At 39.3% G+C, this 19,532-nt stretch overlaps 1 protein-coding gene across 11 annotated transcripts in view; it reads left to right on the forward strand.

Moving 5' to 3' along the window:
- The window catches only part of RALGAPB (Ral GTPase activating protein non-catalytic subunit beta), a 136,233-nt gene that overhangs the window by 49,418 nt on the left and 67,283 nt on the right, over positions 1 to 19,532 (forward strand). For 4 of the 11 annotated variants that reach the window (XR_010592446.1, XR_006175551.2, XM_005295442.5 and 1 more), the window contains exons 8-13: positions 939 to 986; positions 4,224 to 4,372; positions 4,494 to 4,713; positions 13,383 to 13,418; positions 15,334 to 15,535; positions 18,153 to 18,320. Coding sequence is in view for 9 of the 11 variants with exons in the window: in XM_005295442.5 (XP_005295499.2) it covers positions 939 to 986; positions 4,224 to 4,372; positions 4,494 to 4,713; positions 13,383 to 13,418; positions 15,334 to 15,535; positions 18,153 to 18,320 (823 nt within the window). In the remaining 2 variants the exon portion in view is untranslated. The remainder of the gene's footprint in view (positions 1 to 938; positions 987 to 4,223; positions 4,373 to 4,493; positions 4,714 to 13,382; positions 13,419 to 15,333; positions 15,536 to 18,152; positions 18,321 to 19,532) is intronic. The other 7 variants (XM_005295444.5, XM_042854952.2, XM_042854953.2 and 4 more) reach the window with 3 other exon arrangements.

Genomic DNA, 19,532 nt, shown 5'->3' on the forward strand with positions numbered 1-19,532 from the left:
GTCGACTCACCGCGGTGAAGACACCACAGTAAGTCGATCTAAGTACGTCGACTTCAGCTACATTATTCATGTAGCTGAAGTTGCGTAACTTAGATCGATTTCGCCCCGGTGTAGAACAGGGCTAAGTCACCTTGTTTTTCAGAGGTTCTGAGCACCAACAATTTAATTTATAAAGCTCTTTGAGGCTCAGTGCTTATTACTATGAAGCACTGTCTTTGATTGTATTTGATTGCAAATACAAATTAATAATCATTGAAGTCCATGAGATGCTCAGCATTGGTGGAAAATGAGCCACTTTTATTTAGGTGCCTCTTAGGAGTCTAATTTAGGCCCTCAGGTTTAAAAACTTTGTTTGGTAACATTATATAATTTATGTAGAGTCTTTGAAGTATTAAGCATTATGCCTCTTACCTTCCTGAATGTTTATCTAAACTTAAAACTTCCTCAGAGTTCTGTGTGCTATATTGTACTTCAGATCTTACTGCCCCTTCTCTACTTTTTGACTGACGTTTTTAATATTAACAAACAAATAATCTGTTATGACTCCAGAAGTCTGAACTGATAAAACAGGTTGTGGTAGACTATAGAATAAATACATGTCACTACTATGCTCAGGAAAAAAAAGTTAATCTTTAACATAATGCTACCTAGTTTACATTTCCTCCTTTGAAGGAACCTGGACAGTTTAGTTCCCTCAAATAAAAAGAAAAATCTTAATTGCCACACTGCTTTTATAAAGCAACGAATATTCTTTTGACTAGTAATACTTGTTTATATTAACATGTAATATTTGTATACTACTAATCCATTTTCACTAGCATTTTGCTTGTTGCAAACATAATTCAATGAGCATATATTTCATTTTCTAAAGAATGGCTTTATTAAATGCTTCTATTGTATATTGCAGAAAGCAGCAAATTAATTTCTTTCTTCTCTAGGAGTTGCAGCCTTTACGAACAGTGGGTGTGAAAGATTACCCAGATATGGTATTAAGTCTTGACTCTTGTTGCACTCATTTTGGTAGCAAGAATCTGGGCAGAAGGGTTGATAACTAATACTGATGTACCAAACCATGTTGTAAAAGCTGCAGTATTCTGTCATTATTTGTAATAGTGTTGTTTCAATTTTTATATAAGAAGAAATATTTGAATTTGCTAAAAGGACATTGTTACGGTATGGTGACTTAAAAATATTAACTATTTACTATAGCCTTGAAGAAATCTAAAATTGAAATCTGTTCCAGTTTCTTTACCCATTGGTTTATCAGGGGGCTGGTCACTGGGCTAGTTTTTTGTTTTGTTTTGCTTTTAAACAAAGCTCTGAAGTATTTGATGTTTAAAGCATTATACATAAATTGCAGTGACTTTGCAAACAGATGTAGAGTAAAACTTTCACATTGGAACAAACTTCCAAATGCATCAACTTTAAAAATATTTGTATTAACAACATGTTTTCTGTTTTACATAATCTTACTCAGAATTACTACGGATTACAACATTTTGATCCCTAAACTATCGCTGCTGCTTATCTGAGCTTCAGTGAAGTCATAACATTGCAATTGTGCTGCAATAACCTTGCTAAGAATGATGTCATAAATGAAGAATTATGACCTCACTGCAGGATCTAATAGAAGCTGGGCTTTGAGGAATGTGGACTTCTTAAAATCAAAAATAGGTTTAGTTCTGGTGGGGAACACAGAGTGCTCGAAGCCACTTTCACTTTGTCTATAGCAACAGAGGGTCCTGTGGCACCTTTAAGACTAACAGAAGTATTGGAGCATAAGCTTTCGTGGGTGAATGCCCACTTCATCAGATGCAAGTGGGCATTTCGTGGGTATTCACCCACGAAAGCTTATGCTCCAATACTTCTGTTAGTCTTAAAGGTGCCACAGGACCCTCTGTTGCTTTTTACAGATTCAGACTAACATGGCTACCCCTCTGATAATTTGTATATAGACTCTTTTCAAGTTTGTTCCGGTATGAAAGAGGTGCCCTTAGACATTTATAGGAAAAAAACAAGGTTCATCATGCTCCTGGGATCCTGCCAGTAGTGTCCCTTTAAACAATTTGTTTAACTGCTATCAAGTGTAAAGTTCAAACAGACTGTTTGAGTTAGTTTGCTTAATACAGAATACTGCTTCTTTGTAATTACAAAATTAATAATCCTCTCAACACTGTGTAAATTGTGTTTGCTTTGTGTATTGTGCTACATGTTGCACCAGTGCAGGCAGAAGTGCAGAGGTGTCACATTACACACTGGCTAACTGCCACTGTCCTTTCAGTTTTACATGGGTTAAACTTTTGAATTTGTTTAGATTATATATACTTTAAATATACTCTTGATACATTACTCAGTGACTAAGGGTTTGAAGTACATATTGTGTTAGGATGAATTTTCAGGGTAAAAGTACTTGAAAATAAATAAAGTACTGTCCTTGTCAGTTTGTACTGGGCTAGATAAGGTTGCCAAGTCTTGCATTCCTGACTCTCTGCACTGTTTTCCTGCCCTGATTTAGGAAATGTCCTGGAGCTGATTTTAGTTTTAATATGTTACATACGAAAAATTTATAATTCATCAGTTTGATAAAAATGTCTATTAATAACCTGGTACTGCCTTGTAAATAATAGATTAGTGACCTTCTACACAGCAGACTTATTGTAAGTTGTTGAACAGTGCAGATGTAGAATTCACATTTTAATCTTAAAAGAAGCTTCACTGGTATAAATATTTATGAAGGGATGGATCTTTAAAGTATAGTGCTTGATTTGTGCATTTCTAAGCCTGCTCCCACATATTTGATTCTCCCCAAATGGGAGAATAAGGACCAACTGTAGCTCCCTGCTTCCAGTTATGTATCACAGTCTGGAATGCTGTACCCAGCAGAAAATAGGGTTGTCACTTTGGGATTCGGAGCAGAAGCCTGTGGGCTAACTACAAATACACAATATTACTTCTGTATAGCTTTCTTTTACATTCTTCAGTTCCTCTGCGGTCATGGAGCCTTAGACTACCCACCTGAAACATCATTTTTTAAAAAATATTCCAACTAAATATGGGTAATAAACCATGATAGTGGTAACTAAACTCTTTTTCTCTTTGTCCTGAAAATATTGGTAGATTGTTTCTGTGATTAGTGTCTGGACAGGTTCAATATCTTAAGCATCTCACAGAGGAAATGAATAAGAAAGTGTTGTTTACCCCTTCACAAAGTACAAGAACCAGGGGTTGCCCAACAAAATTAGTAAGCAGCAGGTTTAAAACAAACAAAAGGAAATACTTCCCATAGTGCACAGTCAACGTGTGGAACTCTTTGCCAGGGGATGTTGTGATAGCCAAAACTATAACTGGGTTCAAAAAAAACATTAGATAAGTTCATGGATGATAGATCCATCAATATAAGCAAGGATGGTTAGGGATGCATACCCATATTCTGGGTGTCCCTAAGCCTCTTGACTGCCAAATGCTGGGACTGGATGATGGGATGAATCACTTGATGATTACCCTGTTCTGCTCATTCCCTTTGAGGCACTGGCTAGTGCTGGAAGACAGGATACTGGGCTAAATGGACCATTGGTCTGACCCAGTATGGCCATTCTTATGTTCTTAAATGCCCTGCCAAAGCCTATTGTTAATCTCTCCCCCACCCCGAATCTTGCAGCACACTTTCGCCTTGTATCCTGGTTTCTTATATTGGCCTTAAAAATATTAGTCTTTGTGGTTTGCAGAGAAACTAAGCACTCTATCCCACAATGATCTCCCAATACATTTTCTAAGACGTTGGGGGGCGGGGTCTTTTCATTGAAGTGGGGGTTGAAGTGGATTGTCCTTTGTTAGTTTCATTCAGACCTTTCTATGTAGAGTAAAAGTGAATTGGTTGTTCTAAACACATGACTAGAAAGAAAGTGGCTTTCTACAAACCATCTGCATTCCCTTCTACCATCTGTTGGTACCCTCACTCCTCCACTTTCTTGGGTGCTCATGTGGGTGTTTGCTCACCTTTGATAAGCAGTGGTCTGTCATGTAGATTTAACTCAAATGCTTTTCTGGACCAGTTGTCAGTCTCTACTAATACTGAATGATAGATGCTTTTTTAACTCTCTGGTGTTTGGGGGAATCTCTGATGCTAATGATTTACAGAATGCCTTAATATCTAGTTATACCGATTATGCCATAGGGCTCTAAAAGAACTTTACACTGAGATTTGCTTTATTTTTATTCTTCAGGCATTTCACGACCCCGGTCAGACAGTGCTCCCCCCACGCCAGTAAATAGGTTGAGCATGCCCCAGAATACTGCTATCAACACAACTCCACCTCATAACCGAAGGCATCGGGCCGTGACTGTGAATAAGGCAACAATGAAAACCAGCACTGTAAGATGTTATGCTTAGTACTTCAGTATTTTTCCATTTGGTCTGCTTCTGTGTATGAAGGAATATAAAACTGCCTTCAAAATTTCTAATAGGGTGAAACTTTTTTCTTTTATTCAAATAGGTTAGCACTGTTCACACATCAAAAGTGCAGCACCAGCCGTCGTCCTCCACCTCTCCATTGTCTAGCCCAAACCAGACTAGTTCTGAGCCTCGACCGCTACCAGCTCCCCGCAGGCCAAAGGTCAACAGCATCTTGAACCTCTTTGGATCATGGTTATTTGATGCAGCATTTGTTCACTGTAAACTTCATAATGGAATAAATAGAGACAGCAGCATGACTGGTAAATATTGCTGACTAAATATATGTAACTCTTTCCTTGCTTACTGACATTTCCTACCTGCAAGATTAATATTTGCTTAATCAAAAAGAAATAAATAACTTGAACGTGTCTCTCTGATAAAGCACTCTATTATGGTTAACCCTTTCCAGCTGAACTAACCCAAACTTGCAACTTTGCTAGCAGCTCAGCAGAGATCTCTCTCTTGAGCTTGGTTTTCTCTTAGAAATAAAATATCACCTAGACTTTATAGTACATACTTGTTAAATCAAATGTTACTAATTAGATAATCGGTCAGTTTCCACTGTGTCAGATAGGAGACTGTTATTAAACAAAAGAAATGCAGTGTAGTGAGGGAGTTTCCCTTTGTGTCTTGGCAAAGCATCACTTTGAGTAAGAACAGTTTTTTCTTATAATGGCAGTGTTTTAATAAATTCACATATGAAAAGACTGGCAGCATCATTGCAGATGTCGTTCTGCATCATGTAACTTCACTTGGCCTTAGTATGGGAGAACAGGATTTCTACATCTTCACAAAAGCAAAAACTCAAGCAAAATTATTCCCTTTCAGTGATGGTTAACCACATCAACAGACTGGTAGTTTTCAGTCCTCCTGTTAGATTTATTTTCAGTAATAGAGTACCTGGTTTCTATGGTTAGATCTGTTTGAGCTATGACATATTGCAGAAGTAGTGCTCTCTGTATTGGTGGTGGTCTATTCAACATGTTCTTCATGTAATAGGTCAGATTTAGTGGCTTAAAGCAAAAATCAAATCCATTACCAGTAGGACAGGTTTGTATTAGCAAGTTTAGGTTTAGAGGTGGGACTCAATGGTAATTAAACAGGCTATCTTCCATGCATGTCCTGCCAGAAAATATGTTCTTAGGTGTGTTAAGCTGATATGATATAATTATTCAGTGGGTTTTGCAGTGTTCATTCTAAATATATATGTCAGGCATATAAGGCCTGATTTTTCAGAGGTCCTCCTGCAGAGTCCCTTGACTTCAGTAGGAAATATATGTTCTCAGTTTCTCTGAAAAAATCAAGCCGGTAGTACACATTTAGAGAGAGAGAAGTGGCTGAGCTTAGGAAACTGAACAATTTAAGAGTAAATTCACACCTGCATGCGCAGGTGAGCAAACTAATACCATTTCCCTTTTTAATAACAGGAGTTTCATACCACTTTAAACATTGAATTTACCGCTTGGTCTATTTGTTGCTTAAGTTGGACTATTTTAAAAGTTTACAGATGATCTCTTAGAACAGGGTGTAGCTCTAAATATAGTATGAGAAATTTTGAATAAAATGTGCATTTTTTCCAGTGTGCACAACATCTGAGCTGTATGTTTACTCCACTCACTTCCTTACAGATGCTCTTGCTGCATGGGTTTTTATAAGTAGTTCTTACACACAAATTACTTTTATGTACCAGTAAATGTCAGAGACCGAGAGATTGACCAAGGAATAGTTTGGGGTGTTAACTAAAACACCTGGTCGTCCAAAAATTGTAACTTGGTTGAAGTAAATCTTTCATTTTCCAAAGCTGCTCTGTGTTAGCCTAGCCAGTGGATGTAAGTCCTATGCCATTGGAGCAAGATTGTAATATTTGTGCCCCAGTGGAGGGACTTGGCTTTCTGGCTGATACTTTGCAGTTGTTTCCTGTCTCAAGCAGTTAGACATAGCTCTCTGGATGGCTGAGGTAGACCTGTGTGTAGTTGGATAGGAAATTTTAACCCCCGTCTTTTTTTGCCCATGCATGGAGTGCTTTGCAGTCAATTCTGTCCCTCTTTTATGCTCTCCAGAGCCCTACAGGAAGAGGCCAACCTTTGCCTGACATGTATTGCTGATTCTGTTAGCAAGAAGGCACTTAAGATACAATGATGATGGGCCACCTGATGAAGACCCAGATAGATAGAAAATAGTGTTCTATTTCTAGTGTGTCCCTCTTTCTCTCAGTGGCTTGGAAGATAGAGGTTTGGTTTGTGAGCAGAAACTTCCTGAATTTGGAAGTCAGACTCAGTCCATGCAATTCCTTGATTTCACTACTTGTACATTTCTCCCATTCACACAAGGAGGAATGCCTTCTTGGGGACAGCCTTATTTACGTTGTGTTATCCTTTAAGGAGAAAGCTAATGTAACACTCCCAGAAAATAAAAATCCTTTTCAGGCTCAGCCCTTTTGATTTTGAGACTCCCAAGACCTGTATACTAGGGAAAATACAGTTCCTTTCCTTTTCAGAGTTATAGGTTGCCTGATCCATCTTTCTTCAGGGCAAGAGTGACTAGTCTGGCCCTGGCAGCTCCTGCATACAAATGAACTTAAGTCCACAACAGCCAGCCTCTTACGAGGCTCTAGTGGTTTGCCTTCACGTGAACTGACTGCTAGTCACTATGCCTCATGGCTTCTTACTTGAGTTTGCCTATATGCCTGGTGAGAGATCTTTCTTCCTCATCTTCCTATAAAAAGGAATGCAATCCAGGAAATTGAGTCGTCTGGTAAAGATTCGAACTCTAGTACAAAACAGATTCGGAACATACTCTTTGGTATGTTGAGGCATTTGGATTCTGACCCGTTCTGTATTGAACTTGAAGTCAGTAAAAAGTCCCTTCTCCACTTGCTGCCCTGCTGAATGAAGACTCTGAGCTCCATGACTCAGCCAGGAAGTCCAGGTAGTTTGCTTTGTGCTGGCCACCTACAGACTATTTACCTGTACATTAATCCAGCTTGCTGAAACCCCTCCTCTTCTTCATTCTGGGTCAGTATTGATAGTTTGGGGCCTTTGCCTTTTGGTTCATCGCAATGGCTCGTATGCTTATGACTTGTCTGCACATGAACTAGCACTTAAATAACTACATGGGTTGTAATTCATGCCTGTTGTGATATCAGTGGAGAAATGTTAATCGTTTTTTTTTTTTTTTTTTTTTTTTTTAATTATTTTATAACCCTTTTAGTGCTCAGGAGGTCTCTTAGCTGCACAGTGTTAGCCAGATGTCTTCATCATATAGATGAGTAACACCACAGAGCTATGCTTCTATCTCCATCTGATGGTTGAAGGACTTATACCTACTTTGTGGAATGGAATAGAGGGAATTTGAAGTAACCAAAATAGAGGGGGGAAATTACCACTAGTAGCATTAAAATTTTACTTAATCCTTCAGATGGTCACACTTACAACTTTCCCTTTTGAAAGGATCCTGAAGACCTTTTTGTTTTCCAGAATTCTATACTTGCCTTATTTGTATTGAGAGACACCCAGAATGCTTCAGCATGTGCCAGGCCCCATATAAATCAAATGCTGTCTAGCTAAGGCTGAGAGAGCATCCCAACCCGGGTAGACAAATTTGCGCTAGCAGGGCTTAAGCTAGTGCACTAAAAATAGCAGTATGGATGTTGTTGCAACAGCAGAGGCTTGGGCTCGCCATCCAAGCTCAGACCCCTGCCCTCCCTGACCTTTTGGGTCCACGCTTGGGTGGCTAGCTCGAGCCTCCACCATTGCAGCAAGATCCACACTGCTGCTGCTATGAGTCTGTGTACCCGAGCAGAGAGGCTGCTGCCAGAGAGCAACACAGTACGTCCTGCCATACGAACAAGGTGCATTCTGACATTCTACTCCCTGGAGAACATGGGCAATTTCAAAAGGATCCCTTTATTAAACTTTGTGTCACACATCACTTCTTCTCCCATCCTACGGTAGATTCCTTGTGATGGTCTTTAAGGCTCTGTCTTCCATGAAGCAAGGAGGCAAAGAGCTGTCAGTCATAGCCAGTATAAAGGAGCCAGCCCATAAACGTTCCCCTCTGTTCTTTGTCTCCTTGTCCTAGAACTCCATACCTCATGACTCTGCTTTAATTTTTCTCTCTAACTCTCTCTCATTCCATAGGGAAGGCAAGAATGAGAAAAATGTGGCTGTTGGGGAGAAAAAGGGAGGGGGAGGATTGGACAGCAAGCAAATAACCTTTCCTACAGATTCCACAGCTGGATCACAGCTAAAAGCATCTTTGGTCAAACAGGAGAGAATCTTCTAAGGATCTAGCAGGAAAACTCTGTCCCTTCCACCTAACCTTCTCATGACCAGAGGGGAGTTTAGGGTCAGCCTGCCTCCTTTGGCAAGCATGAGCTGTTCCTACAGATCATCTGGCTCCTTCAACATGGCATGACTTTTCTGCTTGTTTAGGCAGCCAGCCTCCAAACTCCTCCCTGAGCTGAGATCTCTCTGCAGTCTTTGTTTGAATGACAGATTACTAGCCACCACAGCAGCTGGCAAGGTAAACCCAAATGTAATGAGCCCTCTCTGTTTTCAGGGGCTCTGTCTCTCTGATTTTGGACCTTTATTCACAATGAATGCAATCGCTACCCCTTTTCTGCCAGTTCAGATTAATCTTCGCTGTCATTGGGAAAGCTTACAATGGTGCCCCTTGCACAGCTGAGTATAGCCTGCAACATCTTATAAGTTATTTTCAAGCAGTCCATTCTTGTTAGGGTGATCAGACAGCAAGTGTGAAAAATCGGGACAGGGGGTGGGGGGTAATAGGAGCCTATATAAGAAAAAGATCCAAAAATCGGGACTGTCCCTATAAAATCGGGACATCTGGTCACCCTAATTCTTGTCTGCTTCTGCTTTGGGGTATGTGTGGCATGTCTTCCTTCAAGCAAAGAGTATTAATGAGACGCCACTTCAGGGTAACTTCTGTATAATTCTGAGTACATCTGACTCTGAGTACATCTAGAGTCTCATGGCCCAGGAGGATCTTTTGCCACACTGCGTTCTCAGGCCTATCTTTCAACATGATCTCTTGCATTCTGACTCAGAAGCAGCAACTTGTCTGCTGGCTAGCCAAGATTCTTGTGCTTTGGGGGTCCTGTGTCAGTTAGTGCAGGAACTCAATGGACTGAGTTGCATTCCAGCTGGCTAGAAATTTCCATCTCTGATAAGAGATGGATAATATTAAGATCTATTGCTTCATAATATACATCCAAAAGACTTACCTTCCTTTCTTCCTTTTATGAAGTCTTGGAGTAAAGGAGAAGTGATCTGTTCTAGATTCAGGCACTTGCTTTGTGGGAAAAGTCAGTTTTTTGTGTGTCTCATTCTCTAGAATTAGATCACATGGCAGGTCCCCACTCCAGGGACTGTTCCTTCATTTGTCTGATGTCCAGTTCGTCTTTGTGTCAGCAGAGCTGCCCATTAGCTGCTGGTGGCTAATTACCTGATCAACAATAGATATTAATTTCTCCTCTGTATGTTGTAACTGCTTCAATAATATTAAATTCAGTGAGGAATTCTGTATGACTTCTTATGCAACATGCTGGGCAGCAGATTGGCAACTCCAGATGGGTGATGCATTGGATCTCAGTAATTGTTTGGCTTGCTATCCTGGCTGCCTTAGAACAAATGCTTCCCCTCAATTGTGTAATGTCAGCTGCTAATGAGTTTTTCTTAGGCATTTGGGAAACCTTGAAAGGATATTCCCTGAGTGCTACAGTCATGGCTGAGTCTATTTTCTTAATAGAGCTTTGCTCTGCTGACTTCTCAAGACCAGGTGTCAAGTAAAATGTAATAATGTTAACCCAGCCCTCTCGACAATTTATCTTTTAAGACTAAATTTCTTTAGTGCATGTGAGATGATATCCCTTGTGTCGGTTAAATGACAGAGAGATTTGATTGCCTCTTGTAGTATGTCTACACTGTGATGATAAACCTACGACACCAAGTCTCAGAGCCCGGGTCAGCAGGGTTGGGTTGCGTGGCTATAAAATTGCAGTGTAGACAGTGAAAGACACTCTCAGGGCATCTGTTGCCTCGGGGAATCTCATGTTTCCCACAAGTGCAGCTTCTGTGTGGAATTAAAATCTAGAGCCAGAGAAAATAGGGAGATCAAACTTCAACTACATCTGATGGGGAGCTTGCTGTGCCCAGCCTCTGATCCATGCAAGCGGGACTCGTCCTTCCAGTATGCCAGTCTCAGAATAAGTTGGCTGCCTCTGAGCCTCACTCCTTGAGGGCAACTAAGAGGATGAACCAAGATTCTTCTCATAAGTTATCTGAAGACCGTGCATAGAGTTCTCCAGGTAGGGAATCTGCCTCAAAGAAGTCGCAGTTGCTGATGACTCCAGCCACTTCGGCACTCATCAGTCTCCTACCCAATACCTACGAGGCTGCTTGTTCCTCGGGTACCAGGGCACTGTTAAGCTTAAAGACTTAAAACTATCAGGCTCTGATAAGCCATCAGGTGTCTCTGCTCACTCGATACTGAAGATGTCCACTCAGGCCCCATCAGGACTCCCCTCAGAGTGTTTGAGACTCAGTACTGTCAACTCCCTCAGTCACCATTACTTCGACTCAGGCTATAAACACTGTACGACACTCTGTATCACAGGAGTTTAGTTTTCCCTAAGACTTTGCTGTGTCTGAGACGCCTGGCTCGCTATTGCTCAGCTGTGATCTGGTCTCGGTATCAAAGACCTCTAGATCCCCAAATACCTGTCCAGTACGGACAGTTTTACCTCATGTTTCTTCCAGTGCTCCACCATGTCAGAGTGATTTGGAAGAGGAAGATTTTGATGAAGACCATGCCTTGGTTTCTCAAATATCTATCCAAGGCTCTCCTCTCCATCTCTGAGTCTCTGAGGAAATTGATCTTGCTTGTGAGAAATGTCCACAACCACCATCTTGTTGGTATGAGCACTCATACCAATGGATGCCTCCACCCATGCTACATGCGTCACCTCCTTGGCCATATTGAGGCCACCGGGGGTCCCAGTATTGCCAGCAATTCTTTAGCCCCTTGAACATCACCTGATGGAGAGAGACAACTTTCATCACCCTTCCTCTCTAGGAGACCAGAACCTCAGGAAGAAACCACTGAGGAACAGGAAGCTATGGCTGATAAAGAGGTCTCTCCATCAGCCAACAACTCCTCTTCTTCATCCATGGATGAAGTGGTTATGCAACCTCTACCTTCTCTGGCTGATGATTTTAAGCAGTTTCAGGACCTTACCAAGAGAGTTGTGGATTCTTTACAGATCCCTCTTGAGGATGTTAAAGAATCACATCATAAGCTGCTTGATATCTTTCATACAGCTTCATCTGCCTGAATTACCCTGCCTGTTAACCTTTGCAAGGTTCAGGAGGGCTCCATTATCTGGCACACCCGAGCCACAATTCTGCCCATGTGCAAGAGAGCAGATAAGAAATATTATGTCCATTCTAAGGACTCAGAATTTTTATTTTCTCGTACCTTTCCTAACTCCTTGGTGGTCGAGGCAGTTGATAAACATGGAAAGCAGCACCACTCTAAATCTGTGCCCTATATAAAGATCATAAGCACCTTGACCTGTTTAATAGACAGTCATACTCATCAGCTGCTTTACAATTCAGAATCACCAACTACCAGGCACTGATGGCAAAGTACAACCATACAAATAATACCAAGCTGAACTCCTTTATTGAGCATCTACCAGCAGAACATAGAGAGCAATTGTAGACTGCTAGCTGCTCACCAGACCATCTCTGCAGGCGTCTCTTGGTGCTGCTAATACTGCCACTCTGATTTCTATGATAGTAGTTATGAGGAAGGCCTCCTTGCTTCAGCTCCCGAGATTTCCAAAGGAGGTCCAGAATATGGTCGAAGACCTTTCTTTTGATGGCACTTAACTGTTTGTTGACAGCACAGATGAATCTTTGTACACATTAAAAGACTCCAGGGCCCACTTTTTTATTCTCTGGGGATCTATAACCTGCCCGCAGGAGAAAGTCTAGTAAGTCTCAGACAGGGCAGTATTTGCTCAAGCCATGCTCCTTTCTGGCTCCTCTCTGCCCTCAACATATGCCTTACTCCAGGGGATGTGATGTGAGGAGACAGGGTCCAGCTGTGGGAATTCCCAGCTGTTTGTTTCCAGAATAGCACTGAGGGACTGCATCTCAGCTCATGATCTGTCCCAAAATATTCAGAGAAGCAGTTTTTACAAGGTAAGTAATTTTTCCTGGTAATTGACGTTTTCCCTCTCTTCCACCTTTCCTTGGGAATTGCATCTAAGGTGTTGAATCTTTGTCGTTATTCTGCTACCTGTATATTTCTGCTTTGGAAGTTTCTTGACTGAGATGGAAGTGGGCAGGCTTATACATTTATAATAGCCTTTGTTAAGGATTCTTTGTCATCTTGCTTCCTGGAAGCTGGAGCCATAACACTTTAGTATAAAGAATTTGTGGTTGGGGAAAGAGGAGAATTGGGGCAAGGAGCATTACTGGTAAGTAACTTTCCCATGTGGGTTCACCCCAAGTAAGCAAGTCTTATGATTATTGTACTAGTGTAGTCCTGTAATATACTTCATGTACAACATAGTTCAGGAGAAGCACAGCTTGAGCTGGGATGGGTTAATACATTTATTTAAAGATCAAATGTACTTTAATATGAACAAAACTAAATGTTATTAATATTTTGTAGATTTCTTTGTTCATTGTTTTGCATGGTACTTTCAAAACCATAATTTTGGACCTGAATGCCAATTTCCTATGTGTTTAACAAGCTTGCTATGTCATAAAGCTTTTAATCTATTTTTTAAAAAAAGCTAAAAGCTTCTTAACTTTTATATTACAATTTCACCATCTTTAAAGTATTTTATAACTACTGCTGTCCTTTGATTTTCCATTTTATTTCTATTATCTTGCAGCATCTTTTATCCAAATTCTTCTTTCTTATAAATCTTGTAAGTAGGAACCAGTAGCTTTTCCTTAATTGCAGTCATGTTTTTTTCTTTTTACATAATCCCATATTTTTATTTGTAATGTCATTGTCATTGTCTCTTGTAGCTTTTGCACTTTTACTTGGGAAAGACAAGTAATTTTTTGTGTGTATGTTTTTTGAATGGGGAAGATTGTTGGCAAAAGCAAATTAATCTGCCTGAATCAGTCCCATCATTTATGTACTATAGTCTGTGATCATGTCATGAATTTCAGGACTTTGCACTAACCATGTTTTGTTTTGTTTTTTAACTTAAAGCTTATTTTATACAGACCTAATGTTTGATTTGTATGCATTGTGCATGTAGTGGTTTTTTTTTTTTTTTCCAACTATACTATATTGCTGGATAGCTTATTTAGGACACACATGGCTCATGGGAAAATGCATAAAGATTTGTGCTTATTTGTCACTTATGCCATAAAAAATCTTTTAAGGTAACAAACATCAAATAGTTTACACCAAGAATTTTACAAAGAATAACTGAGTAAAGACTTTTGTTCGGAACTTTCTAAAAATTAACCCTCCATACAATTTGGAAATAATGTAACTGGCAAAGCATAATCAGGACTTATGTTAGTATAACTTCAAACTCCTCACCCTTTGCAAATCTGACTTTTCCCCCCTGCAGTGTCCCAGGCCCTAAATTGTGTCTGTTACTGGTGGAATTCTGATGTGTTCCTACACAAAACCAAACCAGCCTCTATGGTTTTTGAAATAATACTGACACATGATTGCCTTTCCTGAAAATCACAAGCAATGTGCTGTTCCAGTCTTTGGGGATACCACAGGGAATTGGCTCTTCTGTTGCCCAGGGAGTACCCAGTACATCCTTCTTGGCTGCCACTCCAGAAGAAATAATGGGGCAAGCAAAGTGACTAGCTTTCTCTATGTTGTGCACATGGCACTAACATAGGGGCTAGGAATATCTCTAAGATGAATTCATAAACTACATTAGTTATATCACTTTCAGATATATTCTACAGGAAAAGAAAACAATGCTAAAGAATGACCAACCCCAGTTAGGTCCATGGGGCCATCCAAAGCCATTTTGGTGTTTTAGAAATGTTTGTAGAGTATTTAAAAACTTTCATTAATACTATGAAGTAGCCACTAGGCAACTGCCCAGTTTCCTGGTAGCTGACACCCAGGACTGGCTAACTTCAAAGATTCCCATGGCAGTTACAGGCACTGTGTGATGAAAGTTGCTGTTATAATCTGGTCCCTCCAACACATTCAGACATGTCCCACCTCTCTTACAGCCATCCCTTTCACTCTGAGATGGGTCCTGTCCTCTTCCTGACATCTGGAAATAGGCAGGGGACTTACTTCAACAGTAGAGTCCAGAGGGATAAGCTGGGCCAGAGTAGCTCTGTGCTCAAGAGGCAGCCAAAAAAATCGGAGTCAGGAAGCATAAAAGTAGTCATCTGCTTTTTTGGGGGGCGGGAGGGGAATGGAACAACTTCAGATAGTGACAAGATAGTTTAGGAGATGGGAAGGGAAATTAGAATGTCTAATTTTCTAAAGGGGAAGAGGAGGCAGGAAGTGAGATGAGGGGTATGGTGGATCTTTTTGTTTGCGCACAACGCAGGGATTTGGACTGATGCGCACATACTCAGCATAAGTGTACTCTTTTTCAGTACACAATGCTGAGGGTGAATATACTTATACATAGGGTCTGAAGAATTAATATCACTCCTGTGTTAGGGAAGAAATCAAATACCCTGAAATAGGTTATTAAACAGAGGCAGTGATTCAAATACAGTGAACTGGCAGCTTCATCATAATCCCTAAATTTGACGTGATCTTTGTGTCCTGGATCCCATGAGCCTGTTTTATATGTTGACAAACACAATAAAAACTCTTACTTTTTCTCTTTCCAGCTATAGCAACCCAAGCTAGCATGGAGTTTCGTCGGAAAGGATCACAAATGTCCACAGACACCATGACTTCCAATTCCACATTTGATTCAAGTGAATTTCCTGATAACTATGAAGCAGGAAGAGCAGAGGCATGTGGAACACTATGTAGGATATTTTGTAGCAAGAAGACTGGGGAGGATATACTGCCAGCCTACTTATCCCGGTACTAAAGCATCTTCCAGTTGCTTTCTTGCTATAATTTTGTGGTGAAAATCTAATTTATTTTGAGTAAACAGCATCCAGTTTGCTCCTGAATCTTGTAATGCCAATCAATGGATAATTGTTCAGGTCTTTAAAGATGCTGCATCTAGGAACCTCTGTTTAATCAAGGGGGGATTTCTTGCCCCCTCTCATGACCTCAGTCATATCTGGGTTTTCTTGAGGATGCAGAATATGTCCCTTCCTTTTGATGGTCTTATTTGGCTCGTCCATGATAATCTTTTCTCTTATCCACTGTAAGACTGAATTTTTTTTTACTACATAGACACAAGGCATATTTGTGTATTAGACATTGAAAGATGTTCCAATATGGGCTCCAATTTTACAAAAATGAAGCCACGTAGGCTTAAATTTGAATATGGAAATCTCAGGAGATGATCTCTTCTAGAACCATTATGATTAGGGCTGTCAAGCAATTAATGGTGCGATTAATTGCGCTGTTAAACAGTAATAGAATTCCATTTATTTAAATATTTGAGGATGTTTTCTACATTTTCAAATATATTGATTTAGATTACAAGACGGAATACAAAGTGTACAGTGCTCACTTTGTTTAGTTTTGATTACAAATATTTGCACTGTAAAAAAACAAAAGAAATAATATTTTTCAATTCACCTAATACAAGTACTGTAGTACAATCTCTTTATCATGAAAGTTGAACTTACAAATGTAGAATTATGTTAAAAAAATAAAACTGCATTCAAAAATAAACCAATGTAAAACTTTAGAGCCTACAAATCCACTCAGTCCTACTTCCTGTTTGGCCAATCGCTCAAACAAACCAATTTATTTACATTTGCAGGAGATAATGCTGCCTGCTTCTTGTTTACAATGTCACCTGAAAGTGAGACCAGGCATTCGTATGATACTGTTGTAGCCAGCATCACAAGCTATTTACATGCCAGATGCTCTAAAGATTAATATGTTCCTTTATGCATCAGTCACCATTCCAGAGGACATGTCCATGCTGATGACTGCTTCTGCTCATTAACAATCCAAAGCAGTGTGGACCAACACATATTCATTTTCGGCATCTAACTCAGATAATGAAAAAAGCAGAAAGTTGATTTTGGTTTGGTTTGGGTTCTGTAGTTGCCGCATCGCAGTGTTACTGTTTTAAGACTCCTGAAAGTATGCTCCACTCCTTGTCCCTCTCAGATTTTGGAAGGCACTTCAGAGTCTTAAACCTTAGGTGGAGTGCTGTAGCTATCTTTAGAAATTTCACATTGGTACCTTCTTTGCATTTTTGTAAAATCTGCAGTGAAAGTATTCTTAAATCAAACAACATGTGCTGGGTCGTTATCTGAGACTGCCATAACACATAATATATGGCAGAATGCAGGTAAAACAGAGCAGGAGACATACTATTCTCCCACAAGGAGTTCAGTCACAAATTTAATTAATGCATTATTTTTTTTTAATAAGCATCAGCATGGAAGCATGTCCTCTGGAATGGTGCCCGAAGCATGAAGGGATATACAAATGTTTAGCTTATCTAGCACGTAAATACCTTGCAATGCCTGTTCTCACTTTCAGGTGACATTGTAAATAAGAAGCGGGCAACATTATCTCCCGTAAATGTAAATAAACTTGTTTGTCTTAGTGAAGAAATAGGACTGAATGGACTTGTAGGCTTTAAAGCTTTACTTTTTTTGTTTTTGAGTGCAGTTGTGTACCAAAAAAAATCTACATTTGTAAGTTGCACTTTCATGATAAAAAGATTGCACTACGGTACTTGTGTGAGGTGAATTGAAAAATACTATTTCTTTTGTTTATCATTTTTATAGTGCAAATATTTGTAATAAAAAATAATATAAAGTGAGCACTGTACATTTTGTATTCTGTGGAAGATTCACACAACCATCAGGTGGGAGGGGAAAATTTTTAAAAGCAGGAATGGCAAAATCCTTTGCATGAGGACTCAGTAGAAAGTATCACAGGCTGGATAAAAGTAGTCATTTAAACCAAATTAGATTTTTTTTATACTTAGTTTTATTTGCATGTTACTTGTTCTTTATTTTCCATTTTATATTGCTAAATTGAATGTTTTGTACTTTTTTCTTTATTTTCCTAAATGTTAGTAGAAACAAATATGTAAAAATCTGAAATTCTACTAAGAAATTTCACACTTTTATTTACCTGTGCTGGAAAAGACTAGACTGGGGCCTTGTTAGCATCCTTACTGTGTGAACAACACAAATTCGAACAAAATTGGTAAGACACTAACCTGTGCTATATTTGTGACCAACATCACCTTCCAATATATGAACTTTCCACAAATCAAAGCTGAAATGCTTTGATCTGGGTATATTACTCCATCAGGGTTTGCAGTCTGAAGTCAATGGGATATGTGCTCCTAAGTCATTTAGGAGCATTTAAAAATGCTACCTTTAGGTGCATATGGATTCAGGAGCATAACTGTAGGTTCCTGGTTATTGAAACATTTTGGTCTGTATTTTAATTTAAAGGGTTAAAAATTGTTATTGACTAATGACCAGTCTAGTTGCTAATGCAAAGCCTCTTTTTGTACAAACCATTTAATCCTGTCTTTCTCTTTCAGATTTTACATGCTTTTAATTCAGGGTTTGCAGATAGCAGATTTCATTTGCCACCCAGTGCTGGCCAGCATTATTCTAAATTCTCCTCCGTTGTTCTGCTGCGACCTGAAAGGGATTGATGTTGTGGTTCCTTACTTCATTTCTGCCCTTGAAACGATTTTACCGGACAGGTAAAATACTTTTTTCATGTAGATGTCAAAAGAAGAATTGTGACATGTTACTTGTGAATAGTTTTCATTAGTGCATTCTAAACTGTACCCTGAGGGTCACTGACCCAGTAAATATAGGTTAAACAGCAACATTAGTGCCTGGTAATAACTCTGGCTTTATAATGATAACCATAGTGCAGACAGGCTCTTGCATTTCCTTATCTTTAACGAGGCTTGGTGGATCTGATATTTTATATATATAATTTTGATGGATAATATCAATATGTATTTTAAAGCATTTTTTTATTTTTAATGCTTTAAGTTTACACATTTCTGGGAAATTATGGTGGCTCAGCCAGTAAGGGAGTCAGACAATAATTATTTAATTACAATATATGTTGAGATTCAAAATGTTAAAGCTTTATAAAAGTTAAAACCCAAATTGCCAACATCACATGTCAAAATATACAAAGTAAATATCCTTAAATCAACTTTAATAAGTTCTCAAACCGTATTTTTCTTATTTTTCCTATTTGTACATTTTGATTAATATTGCAGGAAATATTTATTGTCTGTTTGTGTGTGCACAGTGAAATCGACCTTTACCAATTAAAAATCGAATCCTTCCAAGCCTAGCTTTAACTAATTGTTGTTGGGGTTTTGACCCAATAATGGCATGTTACCTTTCCAAGGAACATAATGTTCTTGTCTCTGGGGTGCCCATGAGAATCCAGCAAACCTCTGCTTGGGAGCATGTGTAATTCTGTGGGCAAGTTTAATGATAGAAAAGTAAGGGAGGTGTCATTTTGATTAATAAAAATCTACTGAATCGTAATTTCAATCACAGAGTCATAATTTCTTTGTGGGGGGAGGAAGCTGCTCCTCCTACCCGCTCCAGGTGCTATGGTTGGTGGACACTTTGATAATGCAGTATTGTTGGAAATAGGTTGAGTTGGGTATCATTTGAAAGCCCTTTCTCCTACTAACACAATAGTACTGAACGTGACGAACCTAAAACAATTATGTAGATATGTATTCAAGAACATTTTAAAAAATCAACTTGTACATTGATTCTTTAACACAGACATGCAGACCTCACAAAGTTAAATTGTGGTCCTCAATTGACAAGGCTGTGTTATCAGGCAATGCTCAGAACATGATCCCTGATTAATTTTTTTGAATGTTACAGATGACTATAAATGGAAGGAGCACTTCACATTGATTTGCCATCAT

Source organism: Chrysemys picta, chromosome 13 (genome assembly GCF_011386835.1).
Source record: "Chrysemys picta bellii isolate R12L10 chromosome 13, ASM1138683v2, whole genome shotgun sequence".
In the NCBI taxonomy this organism is placed as follows: domain Eukaryota; kingdom Metazoa; phylum Chordata; order Testudines; family Emydidae; genus Chrysemys; species Chrysemys picta.